At 35.2% G+C, this 26,540-nt stretch overlaps 1 protein-coding gene across 1 annotated transcript; it reads left to right on the top strand.

Annotated features, from left to right (window-relative positions):
* Positions 1-19,419: 19,419 nt before the first annotated feature.
* LOC128667348 (uncharacterized) lies at positions 19,420-25,821 on the top strand. Its single transcript, XM_053737013.1, has 5 exons — positions 19,420-19,524; positions 19,608-21,454; positions 21,764-23,137; positions 23,321-23,989; positions 25,805-25,821. Exons 2-5 carry the CDS (start codon positions 19,645-19,647, stop codon positions 25,819-25,821), a joined length of 3,870 nt encoding a protein of 1,289 aa, XP_053592988.1. The 5' UTR covers positions 19,420-19,524; positions 19,608-19,644.
* The last annotated feature ends 719 nt before the right edge of the window (positions 25,822-26,540 follow it).

Here is a 26,540-nt window from a genome sequence, read left to right as displayed (position 1 = left end):
TTGCAAAAGTTATAAATAAAATTGAACCTTGAAATTTAAATTTTGACTTAAATTGTTTATTATCATAATGTTTAATATTTTTCCAAATATCATCGCATAGAACTGTCAATATTACATAAGTAGTAAAAAAAAAACTAGAAAAAAAAAAAAAAATAATTTCAAAATGAAACAGAAAATCATAACCCATCATTATCCCATTACGAGACTAGGCTCAAAATTCGGGTTTTGGAGAGTAATCGTTTTGAAAGTTTAAAAAAAAAACGAAGGATACAAATAATCTTAAAATCGTTGTTTTAAGTTTAAAATAAAACAAAAACAATCAAATTCATAATGAATAATTTTTTGCATGAATTTTCTAGAAAATTCATTAAAAAACACGAATTTAAAAAAAAAGAAGACCCAAATTGGACAATTTTCCATTAATTTATGGCTATTAAAAAAAAATCCCCGAAATCTTAAAAAATTCATAACTCCAGATTGGCTAGATGAAAAATTTGAAAAAATTCATGAAAACCTTTTTCTAGAAGTACAAAAAAGTGACCCAATTTCAGCCAAATCGGAGATGCAAATGCATTAGTAGGTCGATTTGGCATGGAATGTCCCATATATATATATATATATATATATATATATATATATATATATTAGGGTGGTTAGTTTCAGAGCAATATATTTTTTTTTCAAGTTGCTGACTCAAAATTTTTGTAGAATGTGTAGAAAAAAAAATTTGCCCAAAATTTGAGCCCTTCACTACTATTTTTAGAAGTCGGCGATTCATTTGCCAGTTTCCCATTTAGATAACATACAAAAATCAGTTTTTTACACTTTTCTTCACCGCAACCTGTGAAGAATTTTTCTACTACTTAGATCATAATTTATTCTTATAGAGCATAAAATTCTCTAAAAAAAAGTATATGACGAAAAAATTGTCTGACGAATATGTTTATTACTTAATTAGTCCTGAATGTGCATTTATATAAAAATGTATCTCTAATTGTATTTGTAAAATGAGCGAATAAACTAATTGGATCTGGTTTAGGCGAGGTGAATTAAACAATTAAAAATTACACAGATTTTATCAATAAATAAATTATAGATTTATTTACACTTATTTACACTTAAAATTATGAGAATTATATACAATAGCGAATGCGACTAGATAAATTATACGCGATAGCGAATGCAACTCAGTTATTTTATTCACGTATAAAAATTGACACGTGGTCAGTAGCGGTTACTTCAATGATAATTAATTAACAATTAATTATTAGCGACAGAACAGTTTATTTATTCTCAATAAATAGCAGCCTTGATATACTGTCTAAATATTGAGGATAATTTAGCGTAGCGATTTGATTTAGTTTCACACAAGTTAATAAGCGAAGCGGTTCAAGCACGAGGTTGCAAGTAGCAAAGACACGTTGTAGAATACTCTGAGCGAAGCGGTTAGACAGATAGTTGTAGAATGAATATTGGTAGCGTCGTTGAGTCGTCGAGAAGCTTGGTGTCGACGTGGCAGCCTTGCTGCATATAACGAATTTTCCTATTGGCTTAAAAGCGCGCCAAAAGGTAGCAGTTGATAGCGAGCTCTCTCATAGGCTGACCAATATAAAACGAATTTTGTGATTGGTCAGCTTGTAGCGGGTTCTCAGGACGTCTTGACACGATCCTGAGTTAGAAATTGTATGTGCCGGGCCCAAATAGCGAGTGACCCGGCACTATTCTGACCTTCAGTCAGTAGCGAGCTCGGCTTCTCCCGAACCGAGCGGAAATGCACGAAGCTTGATTCAAATTAATCAAGCTTGTGACTAAACATTCTCCCCAGCGCTGGCGACTGTGTCGACTGGATTGTCTTCTGGAGAGTGCACTGGTAGTACACACAGCTTAGCGATTGGTCGTACAAGTTCCGTGGTAGCGGTTTTCAGCGTGACTACTCGAGTCAGGCCATCTCTGCCTGGATGTAATGCGAGTACTCGAGCAAGCGGCCATTTCGATGGTGGGAATCTTTCATCAGTCAACAAGACTAATGAACCCACTTTGATGTTGTTTTGCGGATTATGCCATTTCGAAATAGATTGATGACGTTGCAGGTACTCTGATGACCATCTACTCCAAAATCTCTGGAACATTTGTTGTAATTGTTGCCAGCGTGACAACGCAGCTGAACTATTTTCCAGTAGCGAGGGCCCAGGTACAGCGATAAGCGGTTCACCGATGAGAAAATGTCCAGGAGTTAGAGCGGATAAATCTGCAGGATCTTCAGATAGAGGAGCGATCGGTCTTGAATTTAACACAGCCTCAATCTGTGTTAGGACTGTAGCGAGTTGGTCGTAAGTCAATAGCGATTCACCAATAGTTCGTATGAGATGGAACTTGATTGACTTTACGGCTGCTTCCCACTTGCCACCAAAGTGAGGAGCGCTTGGTGGGTTGAACTTCCAGTCTGTGCCATCTGTAGCGAGTAAATACTGGAGTTCCTTTAGTTGCCTCGATCCTGCTGCGAATTCTTTCTTTAGCGTGGCGTCTGCTCCTACAAAATTTGTACCACAGTCCGAGTATAGGATACTGCAGGCACCTCTTCGACTAGTGAATCTTCTAAATGCTGCGACGAAAGCGTCAGTAGAGTAGTCGGTGACAATTTCAATGTGTATAGCGGACGTAGCGAGACATACAAACACAGCGATCCATCCTTTATAGGTTTTGGCACCTCGACCTTGGAAAGTCTTCAGTGTTACTGGCCCAGCGTAGTCTATTCCAGTGTGTAAGAATGCTTTAGATGGTCTTACACGAGCGGATGGCAATTGTCCCATTAATTGTTGTGCACGAACACCTCTATGTCTCGTGCACACGACGCAGCGAAGAATATGTGATCTGACTGGAACTCGACCACCTTCTATCCAGACAGATCTCCGTAGATCAGCGAGAGTCAATTGAGTTCCCCCATGGAGTGTTCTTTGATGCGAATGATCTATCAATAGCGTACTTAAGCGTGATGACCTTGGTAAAATGGCTGGATTTTTCTGTTCATCATCCAGCAGCGAATTCTTCAAGCGACCGCCGACTCTGAGTACTCCGTTATAGTCGACGTAGGGAATCAATTTAGCGAGATGATGATTTCGCTGTAGAGAATCACCATCTTTCAATAGCTTCAGCTCTTGCGAATAGTACTGACTATGAGTATACTTGATCAGCAAAGTCTTAGCGAGTTCCAGGTCAACTGTAGAGAGTGGTGTATCCAGTGAGGACTGTGGCACTTTTTTAAATTTAGCGATGGCACGAAGACAGATTCCAAGCGTGCGAAGTAATGGTGACAACTTAGAGAATTTTTCTAGTAGCGTGTATAGCGGGTGTGAATCTGCCTTGAAGATGGTAAAAACCAGACCTGGACGTTCTTCAAGATGTGATACCGTCTGCGTAGGGATAGCAAAAGATGGCCAGTTATCTTTTGATTGACTGAGCCACTTTGGTCCCGTCCACCATAGCGAATGCTGTTCTAGTTTGGCTGCTGTTAGACCTCTTGAAGCGCAGTCAGCTGGGTTAAGTTTCCCAGGAACAAAATCCCAGTTGACACTTGGTAGCGATTCTTGAATCTTGGTAACTCTGTTGCGAATGTAGACTTTCCATCTAGCTGGGTTGTTTCGTATCCACGTTAAGGATACAGCGGAGTCTGTCCACATGAAAACTGGAACGTTTTCAAGTTTCAAAACCTTCTTGACGTAGAGTACCAGTTGAGCGAGTAAGACAGCGGCATTGAGCTCCATTCTTGGTATAGTTATAGGCTTCAGTGGTGCAACTTGTGTTTTGGCACACACTAGCGAAATATTGGAACTTCCAGTAGCGTCAGTAACTTTTAGATAGACTACAGCAGCCATAGCGAGTTGTGAAGCGTCAGAGAATCCATGTAATTCGATTGATACACCATTTTTTACATGATTCCAGCGAGGTATCTGAATCTTCGAGATCTGATGTAGTTCATCTCGAAACAAATTCCATTCTTGAAGAAGCGACGGTGATAGCGTAGCATCCCAGTCAAAGTTCTGCAGCCAGAGCTTCTGCATGAACATCTTGGCTCTCACGATGATCGGTGCCAAGAAACCCAGTGGGTCAAACAAGCGAGCAATTTCAGATAAAATTGTGCGTTTAGTTGTTGGTGATGCTTCTGCAAGCGAATAGCCGAACTGGAATTTATCCTGTGTTGAATTCCAGGTTAGCCCGAGCACTTTTACCGTAGTATCCCCAAGCTCTCTTGGTGTATCTTCTTGGGTTTCACTTGGAGCGACTTGAGAGAGTAATTCAGTTGAATTACTTGCCCACTTGGCAAGCGGAAAACATCCTGTAGCACACATATTTTTTGTGTCGAGAGCAACTTGAATTGCCTCAGCGAGTTCATCTGCACCTCCATAGATGTCATCAACATAGCGTGTGTTAGTTAGCGGTTCGACAGCCTTCGGAAATTTATTCCCTTCGTCTTCAGCGAGTTGTAATAGTGCTCTTCCAGCGAGATATGGAGCCGATGTTGTTCCATAAGTAACAGTAGCGAGTGCAAATACTATTGGGATGTCATCTTCGTCAAACCAGAGTATGCACTGTAGATGATGATCTTCCTTGTCAACTGCAATCTGACGAAACATTTTTGTTACGTCAGAAGCGAATAGATAGCGATGGCAGCGGATACGAATAAGTACATCACTGATGTCAACTTGAATCTTTGGGCCCACATGAAGTATCTCGTTGACAGATACGCCAGATGTTGTTTTCCAGGACCCATTGAATACCACCCTGAGCTTGGTGGTAGTGCTCTGCTCTTTCAGAACCCCATGATGAGGCAACAGGTAGCTGTTCGGTGGTAAATCCTTTAACTTAATGCGTTTCATGTGTCCCAAGTCTTCATATTCTTTCAGGAAGTCGAACTACAACTTCTTGTAGACTGGATCAGCTTCCAATCGTTTGCGCAGACGTAGTAAGGCGTATTGTGCAGCTCTAAGCGAATCACCCAGTTGACTTGGCGAAGATTTAAGCGGCAAGCGAACGACATATCGACCATCAGACTGTCTGTAGTGTGTATTGACAAAGTGTTGTTCACACTCTTCTTCTTCTTCAGTATAGCGTGTAGCGAATTCTGTCTGTGGCTCTTCTTGGTACCAAAACTTGCTTAACAAGTCTTGTAGTTGATCATCAACAGCGACATGATGACCATAAGCGGTCAATTTTGATGTAGCGGTGTCCACAGATCCATATATGATCCAGCCAAGCGATGTTGACTGAGCGATTGGGTCATTGTCACTTCCTTTTCGTATTTTAGCGTTGATTATATGTGCAGCTGGTGCTGCACCCAGAATGATGTCAATAGGTCGTGATGTCAAGAAGTCTGGATCAGCGAGTTGTAGCCCAGTTATATGCGGCCATTTCTTCTTGTTAGTAAGCGTAAATGACGGTAAGTTTACAGTCAATAGAGCAAGCACATGAGCTTGGATGGTAATAGAAGCGTTGTTGTGTAGCGAATGCAGCGTCATCTTGCATGACCCAAGCGAATGCCCAGCTGACACATTACCAATTCCACGTAATGGTACAGCTGCTTTACTGAGTTGAATATCCAGCTTCTTGATTAGCGAATGCGTCACGAAGGATAACTCCGATCCTTGATCAATAAGTACACGGGCTGTACATGTACTTCCTGTTAGCGAATTCAACTTAACAATAGCGGTAGCGAGTAAAACATTGAGCGAATGAGCTGGGTCAGCTACAGGAGCGTCCTGTGCTGGTTTAGCGGCAGCACCATCGTCAAGATGCGTTGACGTGTGATGTGGCTGATCACAATGGCGGCACTTCTGCTTAGTCCTGCAGTCAGCGTAGCGGTGGCACCTTGGGTAGCGAGTACAGCGTCAGTTAAGCGAGCAGACATATTGCGCATCGTGTCGATGCGGTTCATTTGAAGAGCGACTTGAGCTTCGGCGGCCATCTTGTTAATACGTGGCACACAAAATGGACGCGATGACGTGAAACCGACGCTAAGTTTTCGATCTTTTTTTTTGATTAAGTGTCCTTTTTACACCGGTGTGTAAAATAGATCACCCCGGGCAGCACTCTAGCAGTGCTCAGCAATGTCCACGGCACTTAGCGATTTTCACGATGCAAACTGGCACTGCACTTTTTCTCACAATTTTTTTTTTCTAAATAATTTTTAATTGTTTAATTTTCGCCAGATCCGGCTCGAAGGACCAAAATGTAAAATGAGCGAATAAACTAATTGGATCTGGTTTAGGCGAGGTGAATTAAACAATTAAAAATTACACAGATTTTATCAATAAATAAATTATAGATTTATTTACACTTATTTACACTTAAAATTATGAGAATTATATACAATAGCGAATGCGACTAGATAAATTATACGCGATAGCGAATGCAACTCAGTTATTTTATTCACGTATAAAAATTGACACGTGGTCAGTAGCGGTTACTTCAATGATAATTAATTAACAATTAATTATTAGCGACAGAACAGTTTATTTATTCTCAATAAATAGCAGCCTTGATATACTGTCTAAATATTGAGGATAATTTAGCGTAGCGATTTGATTTAGTTTCACACAAGTTAATAAGCGAAGCGGTTCAAGCACGAGGTTGCAAGTAGCAAAGACACGTTGTAGAATACTCTGAGCGAAGCGGTTAGACAGATAGTTGTAGAATGAATATTGGTAGCGTCGTTGAGTCGTCGAGAAGCTTGGTGTCGACGTGGCAGCCTTGCTGCATATAACGAATTTTCCTATTGGCTTAAAAGCGCGCCAAAAGGTAGCAGTTGATAGCGAGCTCTCTCATAGGCTGACCAATATAAAACGAATTTTGTGATTGGTCAGCTTGTAGCGGGTTCTCAGGACGTCTTGACACGATCCTGAGTTAGAAATTGTATGTGCCGGGCCCAAATAGCGAGTGACCCGGCACTATTCTGACCTTCAGTCAGTAGCGAGCTCGGCTTCTCCCGAACCGAGCGGAAATGCACGAAGCTTGATTCAAATTAATCAAGCTTGTGACTAAACATTCTCCCCAGCGCTGGCGACTGTGTCGACTGGATTGTCTTCTGGAGAGTGCACTGGTAGTACACACAGCTTAGCGATTGGTCGTACAAGTTCCGTGGTAGCGGTTTTCAGCGTGACTACTCGAGTCAGGCCATCTCTGCCTGGATGTAATGCGAGTACTCGAGCAAGCGGCCATTTCGATGGTGGGAATCTTTCATCAGTCAACAAGACTAATGAACCCACTTTGATGTTGTTTTGCGGATTATGCCATTTCGAAATAGATTGATGACGTTGCAGGTACTCTGATGACCATCTACTCCAAAATCTCTGGAACATTTGTTGTAATTGTTGCCAGCGTGACAACGCAGCTGAACTATTTTCCAGTAGCGAGGGCCCAGGTACAGCGATAAGCGGTTCACCGATGAGAAAATGTCCAGGAGTTAGAGCGGATAAATCTGCAGGATCTTCAGATAGAGGAGCGATCGGTCTTGAATTTAACACAGCCTCAATCTGTGTTAGGACTGTAGCGAGTTGGTCGTAAGTCAATAGCGATTCACCAATAGTTCGTATGAGATGGAACTTGATTGACTTTACGGCTGCTTCCCACTTGCCACCAAAGTGAGGAGCGCTTGGTGGGTTGAACTTCCAGTCTGTGCCATCTGTAGCGAGTAAATACTGGAGTTCCTTTAGTTGCCTCGATCCTGCTGCGAATTCTTTCTTTAGCGTGGCGTCTGCTCCTACAAAATTTGTACCACAGTCCGAGTATAGGATACTGCAGGCACCTCTTCGACTAGTGAATCTTCTAAATGCTGCGACGAAAGCGTCAGTAGAGTAGTCGGTGACAATTTCAATGTGTATAGCGGACGTAGCGAGACATACAAACACAGCGATCCATCCTTTATAGGTTTTGGCACCTCGACCTTGGAAAGTCTTCAGTGTTACTGGCCCAGCGTAGTCTATTCCAGTGTGTAAGAATGCTTTAGATGGTCTTACACGAGCGGATGGCAATTGTCCCATTAATTGTTGTGCACGAACACCTCTATGTCTCGTGCACACGACGCAGCGAAGAATATGTGATCTGACTGGAACTCGACCACCTTCTATCCAGACAGATCTCCGTAGATCAGCGAGAGTCAATTGAGTTCCCCCATGGAGTGTTCTTTGATGCGAATGATCTATCAATAGCGTACTTAAGCGTGATGACCTTGGTAAAATGGCTGGATTTTTCTGTTCATCATCCAGCAGCGAATTCTTCAAGCGACCGCCGACTCTGAGTACTCCGTTATAGTCGACGTAGGGAATCAATTTAGCGAGATGATGATTTCGCTGTAGAGAATCACCATCTTTCAATAGCTTCAGCTCTTGCGAATAGTACTGACTATGAGTATACTTGATCAGCAAAGTCTTAGCGAGTTCCAGGTCAACTGTAGAGAGTGGTGTATCCAGTGAGGACTGTGGCACTTTTTTAAATTTAGCGATGGCACGAAGACAGATTCCAAGCGTGCGAAGTAATGGTGACAACTTAGAGAATTTTTCTAGTAGCGTGTATAGCGGGTGTGAATCTGCCTTGAAGATGGTAAAAACCAGACCTGGACGTTCTTCAAGATGTGATACCGTCTGCGTAGGGATAGCAAAAGATGGCCAGTTATCTTTTGATTGACTGAGCCACTTTGGTCCCGTCCACCATAGCGAATGCTGTTCTAGTTTGGCTGCTGTTAGACCTCTTGAAGCGCAGTCAGCTGGGTTAAGTTTCCCAGGAACAAAATCCCAGTTGACACTTGGTAGCGATTCTTGAATCTTGGTAACTCTGTTGCGAATGTAGACTTTCCATCTAGCTGGGTTGTTTCGTATCCACGTTAAGGATACAGCGGAGTCTGTCCACATGAAAACTGGAACGTTTTCAAGTTTCAAAACCTTCTTGACGTAGAGTACCAGTTGAGCGAGTAAGACAGCGGCATTGAGCTCCATTCTTGGTATAGTTATAGGCTTCAGTGGTGCAACTTGTGTTTTGGCACACACTAGCGAAATATTGGAACTTCCAGTAGCGTCAGTAACTTTTAGATAGACTACAGCAGCCATAGCGAGTTGTGAAGCGTCAGAGAATCCATGTAATTCGATTGATACACCATTTTTTACATGATTCCAGCGAGGTATCTGAATCTTCGAGATCTGATGTAGTTCATCTCGAAACAAATTCCATTCTTGAAGAAGCGACGGTGATAGCGTAGCATCCCAGTCAAAGTTCTGCAGCCAGAGCTTCTGCATGAACATCTTGGCTCTCACGATGATCGGTGCCAAGAAACCCAGTGGGTCAAACAAGCGAGCAATTTCAGATAAAATTGTGCGTTTAGTTGTTGGTGATGCTTCTGCAAGCGAATAGCCGAACTGGAATTTATCCTGTGTTGAATTCCAGGTTAGCCCGAGCACTTTTACCGTAGTATCCCCAAGCTCTCTTGGTGTATCTTCTTGGGTTTCACTTGGAGCGACTTGAGAGAGTAATTCAGTTGAATTACTTGCCCACTTGGCAAGCGGAAAACATCCTGTAGCACACATATTTTTTGTGTCGAGAGCAACTTGAATTGCCTCAGCGAGTTCATCTGCACCTCCATAGATGTCATCAACATAGCGTGTGTTAGTTAGCGGTTCGACAGCCTTCGGAAATTTATTCCCTTCGTCTTCAGCGAGTTGTAATAGTGCTCTTCCAGCGAGATATGGAGCCGATGTTGTTCCATAAGTAACAGTAGCGAGTGCAAATACTATTGGGATGTCATCTTCGTCAAACCAGAGTATGCACTGTAGATGATGATCTTCCTTGTCAACTGCAATCTGACGAAACATTTTTGTTACGTCAGAAGCGAATAGATAGCGATGGCAGCGGATACGAATAAGTACATCACTGATGTCAACTTGAATCTTTGGGCCCACATGAAGTATCTCGTTGACAGATACGCCAGATGTTGTTTTCCAGGACCCATTGAATACCACCCTGAGCTTGGTGGTAGTGCTCTGCTCTTTCAGAACCCCATGATGAGGCAACAGGTAGCTGTTCGGTGGTAAATCCTTTAACTTAATGCGTTTCATGTGTCCCAAGTCTTCATATTCTTTCAGGAAGTCGAACTACAACTTCTTGTAGACTGGATCAGCTTCCAATCGTTTGCGCAGACGTAGTAAGGCGTATTGTGCAGCTCTAAGCGAATCACCCAGTTGACTTGGCGAAGATTTAAGCGGCAAGCGAACGACATATCGACCATCAGACTGTCTGTAGTGTGTATTGACAAAGTGTTGTTCACACTCTTCTTCTTCTTCAGTATAGCGTGTAGCGAATTCTGTCTGTGGCTCTTCTTGGTACCAAAACTTGCTTAACAAGTCTTGTAGTTGATCATCAACAGCGACATGATGACCATAAGCGGTCAATTTTGATGTAGCGGTGTCCACAGATCCATATATGATCCAGCCAAGCGATGTTGACTGAGCGATTGGGTCATTGTCACTTCCTTTTCGTATTTTAGCGTTGATTATATGTGCAGCTGGTGCTGCACCCAGAATGATGTCAATAGGTCGTGATGTCAAGAAGTCTGGATCAGCGAGTTGTAGCCCAGTTATATGCGGCCATTTCTTCTTGTTAGTAAGCGTAAATGACGGTAAGTTTACAGTCAATAGAGCAAGCACATGAGCTTGGATGGTAATAGAAGCGTTGTTGTGTAGCGAATGCAGCGTCATCTTGCATGACCCAAGCGAATGCCCAGCTGACACATTACCAATTCCACGTAATGGTACAGCTGCTTTACTGAGTTGAATATCCAGCTTCTTGATTAGCGAATGCGTCACGAAGGATAACTCCGATCCTTGATCAATAAGTACACGGGCTGTACATGTACTTCCTGTTAGCGAATTCAACTTAACAATAGCGGTAGCGAGTAAAACATTGAGCGAATGAGCTGGGTCAGCTACAGGAGCGTCCTGTGCTGGTTTAGCGGCAGCACCATCGTCAAGATGCGTTGACGTGTGATGTGGCTGATCACAATGGCGGCACTTCTGCTTAGTCCTGCAGTCAGCGTAGCGGTGGCACCTTGGGTAGCGAGTACAGCGTCAGTTAAGCGAGCAGACATATTGCGCATCGTGTCGATGCGGTTCATTTGAAGAGCGACTTGAGCTTCGGCGGCCATCTTGTTAATACGTGGCACACAAAATGGACGCGATGACGTGAAACCGACGCTAAGTTTTCGATCTTTTTTTTTGATTAAGTGTCCTTTTTACACCGGTGTGTAAAATAGATCACCCCGGGCAGCACTCTAGCAGTGCTCAGCAATGTCCACGGCACTTAGCGATTTTCACGATGCAAACTGGCACTGCACTTTTTCTCACAATTTTTTTTTTCTAAATAATTTTTAATTGTTTAATTTTCGCCAGATCCGGCTCGAAGGACCAAAATGTAAAATGAGCGAATAAACTAATTGGATCTGGTTTAGGCGAGGTGAATTAAACAATTAAAAATTACACAGATTTTATCAATAAATAAATTATAGATTTATTTACACTTATTTACACTTAAAATTATGAGAATTATATACAATAGCGAATGCGACTAGATAAATTATACGCGATAGCGAATGCAACTCAGTTATTTTATTCACGTATAAAAATTGACACGTGGTCAGTAGCGGTTACTTCAATGATAATTAATTAACAATTAATTATTAGCGACAGAACAGTTTATTTATTCTCAATAAATAGCAGCCTTGATATACTGTCTAAATATTGAGGATAATTTAGCGTAGCGATTTGATTTAGTTTCACACAAGTTAATAAGCGAAGCGGTTCAAGCACGAGGTTGCAAGTAGCAAAGACACGTTGTAGAATACTCTGAGCGAAGCGGTTAGACAGATAGTTGTAGAATGAATATTGGTAGCGTCGTTGAGTCGTCGAGAAGCTTGGTGTCGACGTGGCAGCCTTGCTGCATATAACGAATTTTCCTATTGGCTTAAAAGCGCGCCAAAAGGTAGCAGTTGATAGCGAGCTCTCTCATAGGCTGACCAATATAAAACGAATTTTGTGATTGGTCAGCTTGTAGCGGGTTCTCAGGACGTCTTGACACGATCCTGAGTTAGAAATTGTATGTGCCGGGCCCAAATAGCGAGTGACCCGGCACTATTCTGACCTTCAGTCAGTAGCGAGCTCGGCTTCTCCCGAACCGAGCGGAAATGCACGAAGCTTGATTTAAATTAATCAAGCTCGTGACTGAACAGTATTCAAGGGCTAAACTATTGACTCTATGAAAAAAAGTCAAATGACAATTTTGTAGAGCTCATTGAGCTTTACAAATTTGTTGTGTAGGACTCAGTTATGTTATAAATAGCTCAACAGTTATGAGCTATCAAATAAAAATATTAATGAAAACAAGTTTAAGTTTAAAAATTCTTTGAAGAAAAAATTTCATTAGCTGCTTTACGAGCACAGTGGAATTTTCAAGATTAACTCATACTACTTTATTGAAAAGAGAAAAATTTAAAGATATTCAATTTTTAATAAAATGTTCTAATTTTTTTTTTCATTTTTATTTTTCTTTTTTATAATTGATAACTATAAAAGAAATACATTCTGACAAATAATAAATTATTTTAGAAGATACCAACTAATGTTTTTTTATGGCAGTTCCGTTGTTGGTGTCTGTTTTTAGCAACGGGTTGAAGAATAGCTTGCATTTGCTCTTCATCTTTAGTTAAGCAATTAGCGTATTCATCCACTAGCGCTACACCTCTCTCGCAATATCATTTACAACCGACAGATCTTTAAGTATCATTTCGCAGTGTATATAACTTTCATTTGATTTCCATAGATCTGGATCTAGATCTAAAAACTTATATGAAAGTTGATATTGCTCAAATAAAAATAGTGATTTCTTATTTACAAAATCATCAATCACTTGAGATGATAATGAGTTTATGCTATCAACAATCAATACATCAATCAATCGTTTCGGATTGATTGATGTATTCTCTTTTGTTGTTATTGCTTTAGCCATTAGTATCTTTTGTTGCTTTGGAACTTGGTTATCAAAAAGTGCTAAAGCAACGAGCTCTTCTGACAAATGCCAAAGATGACGTGACAGCTATGAGCTTGCCCTTTTCGCTATATATTTATGTACATTTTGATACTCAATCAACTGTTGCATCATTGTTAAATTTTAGTATAAAGCCTTTATAGCAGAGGGAGCATCGAACCAAGTTATCACATAAAAGTTAATTGCAAAAAGACAAATTTGTTTCAAACCTTTCAGTTCAAGTAGTTTTAAAGGGAATTGTTCTTTGAACATATATATTTTTAAGCAATAAATTGTTTTCGAAAGCCATCTGGCATGGTGATTTGCTCCTGCAACTTTGAATTTTATTCTATTGCTTGGAGTACCACCTAAAAATATGTACAACAGTTCCAGCAATTCTCTGAAATCGTCTCTATCGTGATGTTTCTGAAATGATAAGTGAAAAATTTTGTAAATAACTAGTTTAAACAACATTGCCATTCAAATTTTCGAAAATACACTGCTGAAAGAAAATAAATAAACATATCGAACTAAAAACTATTTCTTTCGTTTCCTTCACAACACTGGAACTTGGTAAAAAATAATCATACGAAGATAATACAAATGTAATCGATAGCTAAAAGATTCTAAATTTGGATAGTTCCATCGAACAAGCCATCAATTTAAGACTTTTGCACAGACAAAATAAATATAGTAAATACAAAATTCTCAAATTTTTTTCCATCTCTAAAAGTGTTATTAGATTAAAGATTTGTTTTTTTCGTTACTTGAAATAATATCAGGATTATAGTTAAGTTATTTTTAAATTTTAAATTGAGTTTTCAAAAGTCTTCGGTTAATATTTTGTTGTTTAGGTATTAGCTCTAAAATATATAATCAACTTTTGATAGCGTACTATGTACATTCGAACAGTGTATCAATTTTGAATATATATTTGAAGAACTATACATATATCAATCTATCTGAAATCAACATGAACGGTGATATATATCTATACATTATAAGTACATTTATTCCACTAGGAGAGCTTGCACATTACCGTCCTAGTACAACTGTTTTTTTTTATGTTATTGCTAATTGGTAAGCCTGAGTTTTTTCAACTCAACTCAATTCTTTTCTTTTATTTTTTTTTATTTACATATATTTTTTTTGATATTAATCGACATATCTTGAAACAGTTCGTTTATAATTATAAAAAATTACGAATATAATGAAAAAAAAAAAAAATTTTTTAATGACAGAAAATTGTATATATTTTAAATTTATTCGCGCTTCCCGCTATTTTTTTATTATTATTTTATTATTTCATAATAAATGAGCATTATGAGTCGTGCACTTTTAGATTTTTCAATTTTTCTTTTTTCTATTCCTTGATTACGAAAATCTAATAGATAAATTTTTTTTCGTTCTAAATAGCAGCCAGTCGCTAATTCGTTGATAAATTGAAATTTAAATTTATAATACTCACTGAGAAATGTATTATTTTTGAAATTTAAATCAACTCATCTAGAGGTATTTAGAAGTCTTAGTTAGAGGAAAATGGAAAAAATACATACAGCTATAATAAATTAATTGAGTAATATACTTCATTTTCACACTACTTAAAGCTTTTATAACATAAAAATTAGTCGCAATGTATTTTACCTTATTTCATTTAAATGGTTGTTTTTTACTGTCTGTAGAATTAACTTTAAATAAGATTAATTTTAGAGCTCATAGTTATTTCAAAAATATATAGTTGTTATTTTTAAAAATTTTATAATAAAGATGATTTTTTTTATCTACAATTAATTTTTGATGTCAGTAAATAGCATAGCAAGACTCCAATAGATTCAAAATTATCAAAAACTGAGTAAGGATTTCAAAAAATAATTGACGCTGTATTTTTTTAATTTTTAAAATTAAAATCCGACAACATCTTGATTAATGACATAAATTGATGTTTTTTAATTTGGTAAATGGAATTTTCATTAAAAATTATGCTTGAGTTTTTTTTTAATTGCATAAAGCAATTAAAATTGTAATGTTAAATTATTAACTGTTGTTAAATTCCACTACAATTATCTTTAAAAAACGAAAAAATCTCTAATGGCATACGTTAGTAATGATTAAGTATTGCATACTCCAAATAAAAATTAAGAAATATTTTTAACTTTCCGCTAAGAAAATCGACGATTTTCAAAAATTTCGGGAAGTTATTGTTTTCACCCCGATTTTCGAAAATCGAGTTTTCATCAGATGTCGACATTTTGAGGTCCTAGGAAGCTATTCTGACTATTTTCAGAATGATGTCCGAGTGTGTGTATGTATGTATGTATGTGTGTGTGTGTGTGTGTGTGTGTGTGTGTGTGTGTGTGTGTGTATGTAAACTCTTTGTAACTTTTGAACTAATGAATCGATTTGGATGGTTGAGGTGGCAATCGAAAGAGCTTGTTGGCTATCAACTTTCCAGAAAATTTCAGATTATTTGATCGAATAGACTCGAAAATATTTGCGAATTACGAAAAAAAAAAAATTTTTTTTTTAGTTTTTTATTGATTTCTCAAAAACGACTTATACGATCGACTTCAAAATCTAATCAGCTCTAGTACTTAATAAAACGCGTCGATTGCCACCTCAAACATCAAAATCGGATAATTCGTTCGAGAGTTATCGCGGGAGAAAGAAATGGTGAGAAACGGTTTTTTCTAAATATTTTCGAAACGACTGACGCGATCGATTTCAAATTTTAATAAGCTCTAGAATTCAATAAAACGCGCCGATTGCCACGTCAACTATCAAAATCGATTGATTAGTTCAAAAGATATCGGCGTTGAAAAGTTAAACAAATAACATTTTATGTTATTTTTTCCGGATAAATCATAATATAACGTACTAAAATGTGCCTGATATCATACCAACTCATCTTTTTTATGGTTTTTTTTGATCATATAATGTCATCGAACTTGGTTTTTCGTTTAAATCATATTATCAACAAAAATCGATGAATCGTAGTTTTTAATATTTTTATCGGATATTTCATATTTTATTGTTTCTTACATGAGTCAAAACTTAATTAAATCTTGATTTTGATCCCTAACATTGATTTCTGCCTCAATACACTTATTTTACAGAACATGATCAGGAACTAAATTTTAAAAACCGCTTCATTGATGATTTTCGATTCTTAAATTTTCAAACTTCAGCATAACAGGTAACTTGTTAGAGTTTGAAAAGATCGTAAAAAAACAATTGCATGTGATAGCTTTTTCGAGCTCGAAGAGCTCGAAAATATATCTACACTAATGTTTTCGAGCTCTTTGAGGCCGAAAACAGCGGGAAGTTTTGGGGCTGGCCCGCAGGGTCAACCGACGCCCAGATTTTTTTTAATTCAAAACAAAAAAAAAATTATTTATTAGATTTTCGTAATCAAGGAATAGAAAAAGTAAATGAATAATCAACTATTAATGATATAATAGACTTTCTACGAGTTTTTTTCTTATAAATTTAAAATAGTGCTAAAGAATCTTGATTAAAATTATTTTCAACACATAATAGTTTTAACTGATAATTTAAATAAATCTATAATTGAGACTTTTGGAGCTCAAATTAATTGAGCTGTTGAAGATAAAATTTTCCGCGTATGTACGTAGAATATCAGATTTTTTACTGAATTTTCTAATAACTGTTGTCTCTATACTCAATACTCTGATTCTGATAAGTAAATAATTAAAATAATGAGAATTCAAGCGCCTGTAACTATTAACCTGTTCATCATACAGAAAATTTCATGAATAAAATTTGGTAGAAAATTGAATGTACTACATCACCATTCAATTTTTTTTATAGACAATATTTTAATTGTTATAAGTAAGTAATTAAAATAATAAGACTTCCAGAGCTCATAAATATTGAACTGTTCTCATACGAAAAAGTTCTTAGTGGCAGTCTTGTAGAGGATTATTTTTACTATAGAATTGTAATCTAACTTTTTTTTCTATAGTTAATATTTTAATTGTAATCAGTAAATAATTAAAATAATAAAACTTCAAGAGCTCATAACTATGGAATAGTTCATCAAACAAAAACGTTCGTAGCGACAATTTTGTAGAAAATGGAATGTACTACAAAGATACCGTTTAAATTTTGTACGTACAACCAACACTTTAGTCTCCAGATGTAAAAATAATAAATTTTCGTAAAATTCGCGTATTTTAACGTCATTAATAGACGAAATATTGAAAGCATAGATTCGATTATTTGGACTTATTTATAGAAAATTTATTGCATAAGAAGGTTCATTGATCAATAATGTCAAAAAAAAAATTTTTCACAGTTTGCAGCCATAAATAATGTAAAAAAATAGTTTTCTCATGTTATCTAAATGGAAAAACTTTGAGATCGATGATGGACCTCTTAAAATTAAAATTAAGGGCTGAAATTTTGACTGAATTTTTTTTTAGGGCTGTTATGTCCGCCGCTTAAATTTAAATTAATTATTCGGGATTTCTCCCTTTGGTAGTGATAGAAAAATTTAGACGAGCGATTTGGAGGTTGCGGACAACATTAAAGAATACCAGGAAGACGTATCTTCCTATAATTTATCATTTATGGTGGATCTTTTGCAAAGTAAGAACCCAAACGTCTCCGAAGAGACTGGTGATCTCGTGTTGAACCCGTTATCTTATGAAAGAGTAGAATGTAAATCTTTCACCTACCTTTCGATGTTTCTTTCTTTTTAGTCACAGCAGGTTAGATCCCTCCAGAACGTTGCAGCTCACTCAGCTTCCTCCTGTAGGATTTGGTTGGATGGGCGCGGCTGGGGTAGTAGGATGTAAACTTATGTGCTACTCTCGAATGAAACTCGGAAGGCTGAACTTATGATTTTTGACTTTTTATTACTGATTTAGCTACAATTTACTTTTACACTGAATCCTTTACACAAATTTTAAACAATTGATATTTTTAGAATATTTATTATTTACGGATATTTTTATAAGATTTTTATTTTATGTTCAATGCGCTCTTTTTACACTACCGAAAAGGGATTTTATACGCAAAATAACTCAGCCCGAGATGGAATCGCAAATACACGTGATTTGCGTCACTATTTCAATCGGACCGGAAGTTTCTATTAATCTTTGAGGATTTTTAATAGATAAAGAGGTCGATTATTGCTTTTTCAACGCTTAAGCGGAATCCTGCAATAATTGACTGCAAAAAGATGTCAATTTTATAATGCCTTATTGATTATTCAATGCCGAAGCGGATTCCTGCAATAAGGTTCAAATAGAACATATTAAAGATCCTCTTATTGACCTTTCAACGCCTGGGGCGGAATCCTGTAATAAGAGTGCACGAAAGTTCGACGTTCGAATATTCGCGGACCGTAAGTTATATGAACCGACTAGCCAAGAGCTATAGGTGCTCAGGCTTTTTATAAACTTTGATTTCGCGATTGATGGGGAATTTTTAATTATTGTCATTGGTGGGAGGTGACGACAGTATATTAATTGTTCTTTCGTCTTATTGCAGTTATCCTCCCACTATTCTTTGTCGCATAAAAAGGTGGAAAAAGCTGACGCTGCGTTTTTGCGCGCTTTTGAAAAGAGGAGCTCTGTAATAATTATTTTTAAATAATTATTAGAAAAAAAAAAAAAAATTTACTTGGACATAACAGGGCTGACCAACAAATATTTCGTAGGAGAGTCCACGAAAAAAAAAATTATCGATTTTTTTTGGAACACCTTAATATATATCTATACTAATATATAAATCTATAGGCTCTGTCTGTACATGGTGATTTTATTTCGAATTATGCGTCAAATATCATTTTTATGACCTACTCATACTGTATCTACCTTTTTTAGAATTTTCGTCTGTCTGTCTCTCTGTCGGTTTGTACCTTTATAACTAATCAACCACTTATCTGATTGAGATGAAATTTTTTATACATATACAAGATGCTGTCACTTAAAATATAGGCTACTTTTTAAATCAATTATAAATCAGAATTCGGGTATATAAATTATTTTTCTAAAAGTATAAGAAAAAAACAGTTAAATTACAGCCATCAATTGTTTTTATTCCATTAGCGTCAATTGTTTTTATATAACGCGTATCAATTGTTTTTTATATTTTTTTTTTTTAGATTAGATTTTGTTTCATTTATCAATTGTTTCTGTCAATTAAATCGTCTATCACATTTCATTAAGCAGTCAAAATAAGAGTGTCTAATCTGACTTATTTGTAACTAAGTAAGAATGTAAATCTATTTAATTTATTACTTGAATTTTTTTAATTTATTGTATGATATATAGGATTAAAAAGTCAAAATTACGTATCTTACGCAATATGTAAAATAAATGAAGATCATAACCTATAAATAATCATTTATATTATTTATAAACAATTTTTGTGCATTAACTTATATAAAAAATTGGATTCAAAAGATAAAGATAAGTACTTGATTTCACTTAGTTATCTATAGTAATTTTTATTTTTGTATGCTAAGGTAACCAAGATTGACCAATTCAATATAACTTATCGTAATTAATAATTTTATATTTTAGATATGTATCGTTATTATTCGTTATATTTTCATTAAAAATGCCTAAAAAACGAAAATCAAACTTGAGTTCATCATCAGCCAAAGCAAGAAGCAACAAACTTCTTCGCCTATCTGAAACTCAATGTGAACGAGAGGAGAGACTGAAAATTCAGAAAGAAAGGAAAAGTAATTTACGAGCTAATGAAACACCAGAACAATCTGAAATTCGCCTTGCTTCTGATAGAATGCAACATGCTAATAAGAGGAAAGTCGAATCAGAGATAGCTTATGAAAGAAGATTGGCGGATGATCGTGCACGCCACCTTATTACATATCATAATGCATCTGATGAACGACGTATCCACCGATTATCACGTGATCGTCAACAGCACACTATTGCACGCAATAACGAATCAGATGAACATCGTAATCAGAGATTGACTCACGATCGTGAACACCATACTTTATCTCGCTCACAGGAATCTATATTTGATCGTGAAACTCGCCTAATGATCGACCGAGAACATCACGCTCTTCAGCGACGATCAGAATCTGCATTCAAACGCGATGAAAGTAGAGCTGCAGCTAGAAATAGATACTACAGGTTAAAGAAGAAAAAAGAAGCAAATTTTATGATGGAAAACGAAAGAATTTCGGCTCTTCGTGAATCAGAGTTTAACGACAGACGAACAGAAAGATTGTCTTTGGATCGCCAATGGCATACCGTCCATAGACAGTTAGAATCTGATTCAGAACATCAGCAACGATTAAATGCTGATAAGAATAGACAAACTCAGAGACGAAATATCCGTTGGCAATCAAAATTGAATAGTGGTTTCTCCTACGATCCGTCTATTAATTACAAACAGGAATCTGATGTTGGTCCAATGACTAAGGTTTGTAATTACTGTAATGCATTAAAGTGGGTCGGTGAATCTGTTGGATTATGCTGTTCATCAGGTAAAATTCGATTAACACCTTTACTTGAACCTCCCGAACCTTTAAAATCTCTGCTGGATGGAAAACACGTTCAATCAAAATCATTTTTGAACGCTGTAAGGTCTTACAACAATGCTTTTCAGATGACTTCATTCGGTGCAAATATTGTATCTGAGGGAAACTTTATGCCGACTTTTAAAATCCAGGGACAAGTATACCATTTAATTGGTTCATTGTTTCCTGAAAGTGATCAACCTTCAAAATTTTTACAGATATATTTTATAGCTGATTATAATGAGCAAATTAAACTTCGAATGTCCTATAATAATAATTTAAATAAAAATCTCATAACAGACCTACAAAATATGCTCCTTCAAGTAAATCCTTATGTGCATGACTTTAAATCGGCTTTAGAATCTATTCCACTCGAAAACAAAGATAATTATCAATTAGTAATCAATGCAGACCGTAAACCAATTTCCGATCATAAAGGCCGGTATAATAAGCCTTCTACAAATGAAGTAGCTGTAGTGTTAGTTGATCAAGAGTGTCAAAAGAGAGATATTGTTCTATCTTTGCGTACAGGAGATCTTCAAAGAATAAGTGAGACTCACCGGTCGTATGATGCCCTTCAATATCCACTTATATTTTGTCGTGGAGAAGACGGCTATAATTTTAATATATTTCATTCTGGACAACAAGCAGAAGACACGAATAAAAAAATTTCAGCTTTACAATTTTACTGCTACAGACTTATGATGAGATCTAATGAGTTTAATAATTTACACCGTTATCGTCAAATTTCAAATCAATTTTGGGTTGATATGTATGCGAAAATTGAAACCGAGCGATTGTCATTTATAAGAAATAGTCAAAAACAACTTAGAGCCGAAAACTATATTCACTTACAAGATGCTTTGCGCGTTGAAAGTAATATTGATCATTTAGGTCGTTTAGTTATTCTCCCATCCAGTTTTACAGGAAGCCCAAGATACATGCATGAGCGAACACAAGATGCATTTAGTTATGTAAAGAAGTATGGTCGTCCTGATCTTTTTATAACTATGACCACTAATCCTAATTGGATAGAAATAACAAGAGAGCTGTACGAAGGGCAATCTGCATCTGACCGGCACGATATTATATCTAGAGTTTTTCACTTGAAGTTGAAAAAATTAATTGATTTATCATTTAAAGGAAAAATTTTTGGATCCGTTAAATGTTATATGTATTCTGTAGAGTGGCAGAAACGAGGTCTTCCTCATGCTCATATTCTCTTATGGCTTGAAGATAAAGTAACACCTAATAGAATAGATAGTATTATAAAAGCAGAATTTCCTAATCCTCAGGAGGATTTAGATTTATATAATATTATTAAAAAACATATGATTCATGGACCATGTGGAATAATTAATTCAAAATCTCCGTGTATGAAAGACAATCGTTGTAGTAAACGATTTCCGAAAGCATTTGTAAATGAAACGATAACTGGAGAGGATGGCTATCCATCTTACCGGCGGAGATCAACGGAAGCGGGAGGATTTGTCGCTCAAGTTAAGGTAAATGGAAATAATATAGAAGTAGATAATCGTTGGATCGTCCCTTATTCACCAGTATTATCCCGAACTTTTGAAACACATTTAAATGTCGAGTATTGTAGCAGTGTGCAATCTATAAAATACATTTGTAAATATGTGAATAAAGGAAGTGATCAAGCAACGTTTGGACTTAAAAATGAAAACGATGAGATAACGAAATACCAATCTGAGAGATACATTAGTACCTCAGAAGCAACTTGGCGTATAATGTCTTTCCCAATACATGAGAGATTTCCTCCCGTGGTTCACTTGGATGTTCATTTAGAAAATGGACAGCGAGTATATTTCAACACAGAAAATGTTATTGATCAAATTACTAATCCCAAAAACACAACATTATTGGCCTATTTTCAATTATGCCGAGAGGAAATTTTCGCAAAGACACTTTTATATGACGAAGTACCTGCATATTATATATTTGATAAACAATCTAAAGTATTCAAGAGGAGGAAAAGAGGAAATCCTGTTGAAGGTTATCCTGGTATTTTTAAAGAACACGTTATTGGAAGAGTATACACAATTCATCCTGGTAATACAGAGTGTTATTTCTTACGTCTATTACTTCACACCGTTAGAGGCCCAACATCTTTTAAAGATATAAGAACAGTTAATGGTGTGGTATATCAATCATATCAAGCAGCTTGCAAAGCTCTTGATCTTATTGAAGATGACTCCCATTGGGATGAAACTTTAAAAGAAGCGTGTGTTACCGATAGTCCATTTAAACTAAGGCAACTTTTTGCAATTATTGTAGTATTTTGTCACCCTTCTGACCCTAAAGAATTATGGACAAAGTATAAAAAATATTTATATGAAGATTATGGAAGAAAATTGATAAGAAGTTTTCCTGATATTGATTTAAATTTACATAAAGAAGAGCTTGAGAATCGTTGTCTCATAGACTTAGAAAATACAATTATTTCTATCGGGGGAAAACCTTTAGATCAATATGGAATGCCGATACCGAATATTAATGATAATTTTCAGATAAACAGAGAATATCTAGCTGAAACAAGTTATGACAAATCGATACTGATGGCTTTTGTAAAAAAAAATGAATTCAAAATTAATGTAGACCAAAAAAAAATTTACGATGAAATTATGAATAGCATAGACACGTTAGAAGGGGGAATGTTTTTTATTGATGCACCTGGGGGCACAGGAAAAACGTTTTTAATAAATTTGATATTATCTAAAGTTAGAGGTAGTGGTAAAATTGCGCTTGCAGTAGCATCTTCAGGTATCTCAGCAACCCTTTTACCTGGTGGTAAAACGGCCCATTCCATGTTCAAAATACCGATAGACATTGACAGATATGAATCACCAGTTTATAATATCTCTAAGAATAGTGATAAAGCAAAAGTGATGAGAGATGCATGCTTAATAGTCTGGGATGAATGCACGATGGCCAACAAGAAAGCAATAGAAGCTGTTGACAGAACACTACAAGACTTACGAAACAATACAAAAAGAATGGGGGGCATAACTTTTTTATTTTCCGGTGATTTTCGTCAGACTTTACCGGTAATTACTCGAGGTACAAGAGCTGATGAAGTGAATGCATCTCTTAAACGATCTTATCTATGGAATAATATTAAAAAACTATCACTAACTGTAAACATGCGAGTCCATCAAGGAGGTGATCCAATTTCTCAAAAATTTTCTAATTTATTGTTGGATGTAGGGGGTGGAAATATAAACGATGAAAATGGAGAAGTATCTCTGCCTGATGAATTATGTTCAATAGTACCATCTATAGAAGATTTGATAGAAAAAGTATATCCAGGTATAAGAGATATTAAAAATAAAGAGGACTCGTGGTTATCAGAGAGAGCTATTTTATGTCCTAAAAATGAAATGGTAGTCCGTATTAATAATACTATAATAGATAAGTTTGATGCAAATGAGATGGTTTATGCATCAATCAATACCACGATTAATCCAGATGACGCAACAAACTATACTGTTGACTTCTTAAATTCAATAAGTGTACCAGGACTTCCATCGCATACAATTAAATTAAAAATTGGCGCTCCTATAATTTTATTGAGAAATTTAAATCCACCTCAACTTTGTAATGGTACAAGATTACGAGTCACAAAATTACAAAAGAATGTTATAGAAGCTACTATATTAACTGGATCAGGAAAGGGTGAAAGTGTATTCATTCCTCGCATACCTCTTATACCTAATAATTTTCCATTCGAATTCAAACGCATTCAATTTCCTGTCAGTCTTTCTTTTACAATGACAATAAACAAAGCTCAAGGACAAACGATGAGCATTACTGGAGTAGATCTTCGAACTCCCTGTTTTTCACATGGACAACTATATGTATCATTATCAAGAGTAAGATCAAATAAAAATGTATATGTTTGTGTCAATGGAGAAAAAACCCGTAATGTAGTCTATACTGAAGTACTGAATTAATAAATTAATATTTGAAAAATATAAACTTCGATATAATATTATTTATAAGTAACACAACTCATATAAACATATATGTATGCATAACTTACATAAATACATATGTATGTATTTATATAATCATAAATTTATATGTATAAAGTATAATTAAAATATTAGAATATTTATATTATTTTATTTTCATTGATTATTTTTTTTATTGTTTTCGTACAATCCACATCATTATTAAAATAGAAATAATTAAATATATGTTTTAATTTTCTAAGTTAAATTAAACTCATAAATAACTGTAAACAATACAAGTATCTACCTGATATAATTTAAGATAAAAATTATTCATCTTCCTCAGTCTCAACAATAATTTGAAAATTGCTTAACGGCTGACGGAAATCATTTGTATGTAAATAAATGGGTGTTATTTCAACATTTGCTAATTTGTCGACTTCAAAATTGAAATGAGACAGAGGATAAATGTCCAAATTAAAATCAATTCTGAATGTTGCATATGCATCTTTGATTTTGAGAACCTTTATCGACATAAAAAAGTTAACTATTATTAATTTGCAAAATATTAGATACATACTATTTTATTAATTATTTACTTGATTCAAAGAAATCTTATTTTCTATTTCAGACGGTCGATCGTTAACTATTATTTGATAGTTATTATTATAACCTTCGTTGATAATAAAGATAAATTTATTTTTTCCATTTATTATTTTTGACCCAACAATCATTGAAACGTACCCGGTAAAACTAAAATTTATAAAGTTTATATTATTTTATTGCTATTATCATTTTTATAACTATACGTAGATATTTTATTTATAATCAATTTTTATCGACCAATCAAACAAATATTTTTAGTCGTGTAAATGAGAATTGACTAAAAAAAAAAAAAAAAAAAAAAAAAAAAAAAAAAAAAAAAAAAGCGAAAACTAAAATGTAAAATATATATATATATATATATATATATATATATATTTATCAATATATATATATATACATGTAAAATATACATCATAATATAAACATAAATTTTATTATTGTATATATGTGGTTACCTTCTCTTTTTTCTAGGATAAATAATTCCACAAGGATCGGTTTTAGAAAAATCAATATTATATTGCTTCATCATTTTGTTTTAAATAAATTAGTTTTTAAATTTAAATTTTATTTTATAAGATTTTATTCATTTATTATAATTATTTCCAGATGCACAAAATTATTTTGTTAATTCTTTTATGTGTGATAGACGTTATGAAAATATAATTTAGTAAATAAACAGTTTTTTTTTTTAATTACTTTAATTAGCTAACTTCACGTTTTCATAAAATTTATTTATCACATTTCAATTATTTTTATTTACTAATTCATATAGTATTATCAACATAAAATATTGGTTCAATATAATAATTTTGAACTGAAAAAAATGGCGGTAAATCACTATGACTTAGAATTTTTATTGGAACAAGCAAATAAATTATTCAGTAGAGATAATTGGGCTCATGAAATAATTGATCAAACAATTGGTAATATTTTGCTTTTAAAATAACTGTAATTGATAGTTTTTTTTATTCATCTAAAAATTATTTATAAATTAAAATTTTTTAATTTATTATTTAGATTTTGTAAATGAAAATAATAAAATTGTTTATGTTGGGTGTTCGACGGTGGTAAGAGTTTTTCTCAAATCTGGAAGATTTCATGAAAATGTAGGGTTTCATGAAGGCGTGTCTGAGTCCGCTGGGAAAGCTTTCGAGGATGCGAGAAAAGTTGCTATCATTTAAAATATTATTTGTAATCTTAAATATTATTATAATAACTACTCTATTAACTACTAATTTTTAAATAATAGATATCATACACGGATGCCCTATATAGGACATTACTATCATTCGAAGAATTTGGCGAACTGATAATTAAAATTGAAGAAAAAAAAAAAAGATTAGAAAAACAAAAAAAATTAAAAAATGATTGGATAAAAAAAA

This window comes from Microplitis demolitor, chromosome 2, assembly GCF_026212275.2.
Source record: "Microplitis demolitor isolate Queensland-Clemson2020A chromosome 2, iyMicDemo2.1a, whole genome shotgun sequence".
Taxonomy (NCBI): domain Eukaryota; kingdom Metazoa; phylum Arthropoda; class Insecta; order Hymenoptera; family Braconidae; genus Microplitis; species Microplitis demolitor.
This window is presented reverse-complemented; position numbering and strand designations above follow the sequence as displayed.

Coding starts and splice junctions, on each gene's coding strand:
- LOC128667348 (XM_053737013.1), top strand. CDS start 19,645: ATGCCTAAAAAACGAAAATCAAACTTGAGTTCATCATCAGCCAAAGCA. Junction 21,455..21,763: donor AGATGCTTTGCGCGTTGAAA/GTAATATTGATC, acceptor TGTATTCTGTAG/AGTGGCAGAAACGAGGTCTT. Junction 23,138..23,320: donor AGAATATCTAGCTGAAACAA/GTTATGACAAAT, acceptor TATTATCTAAAG/TTAGAGGTAGTGGTAAAATT.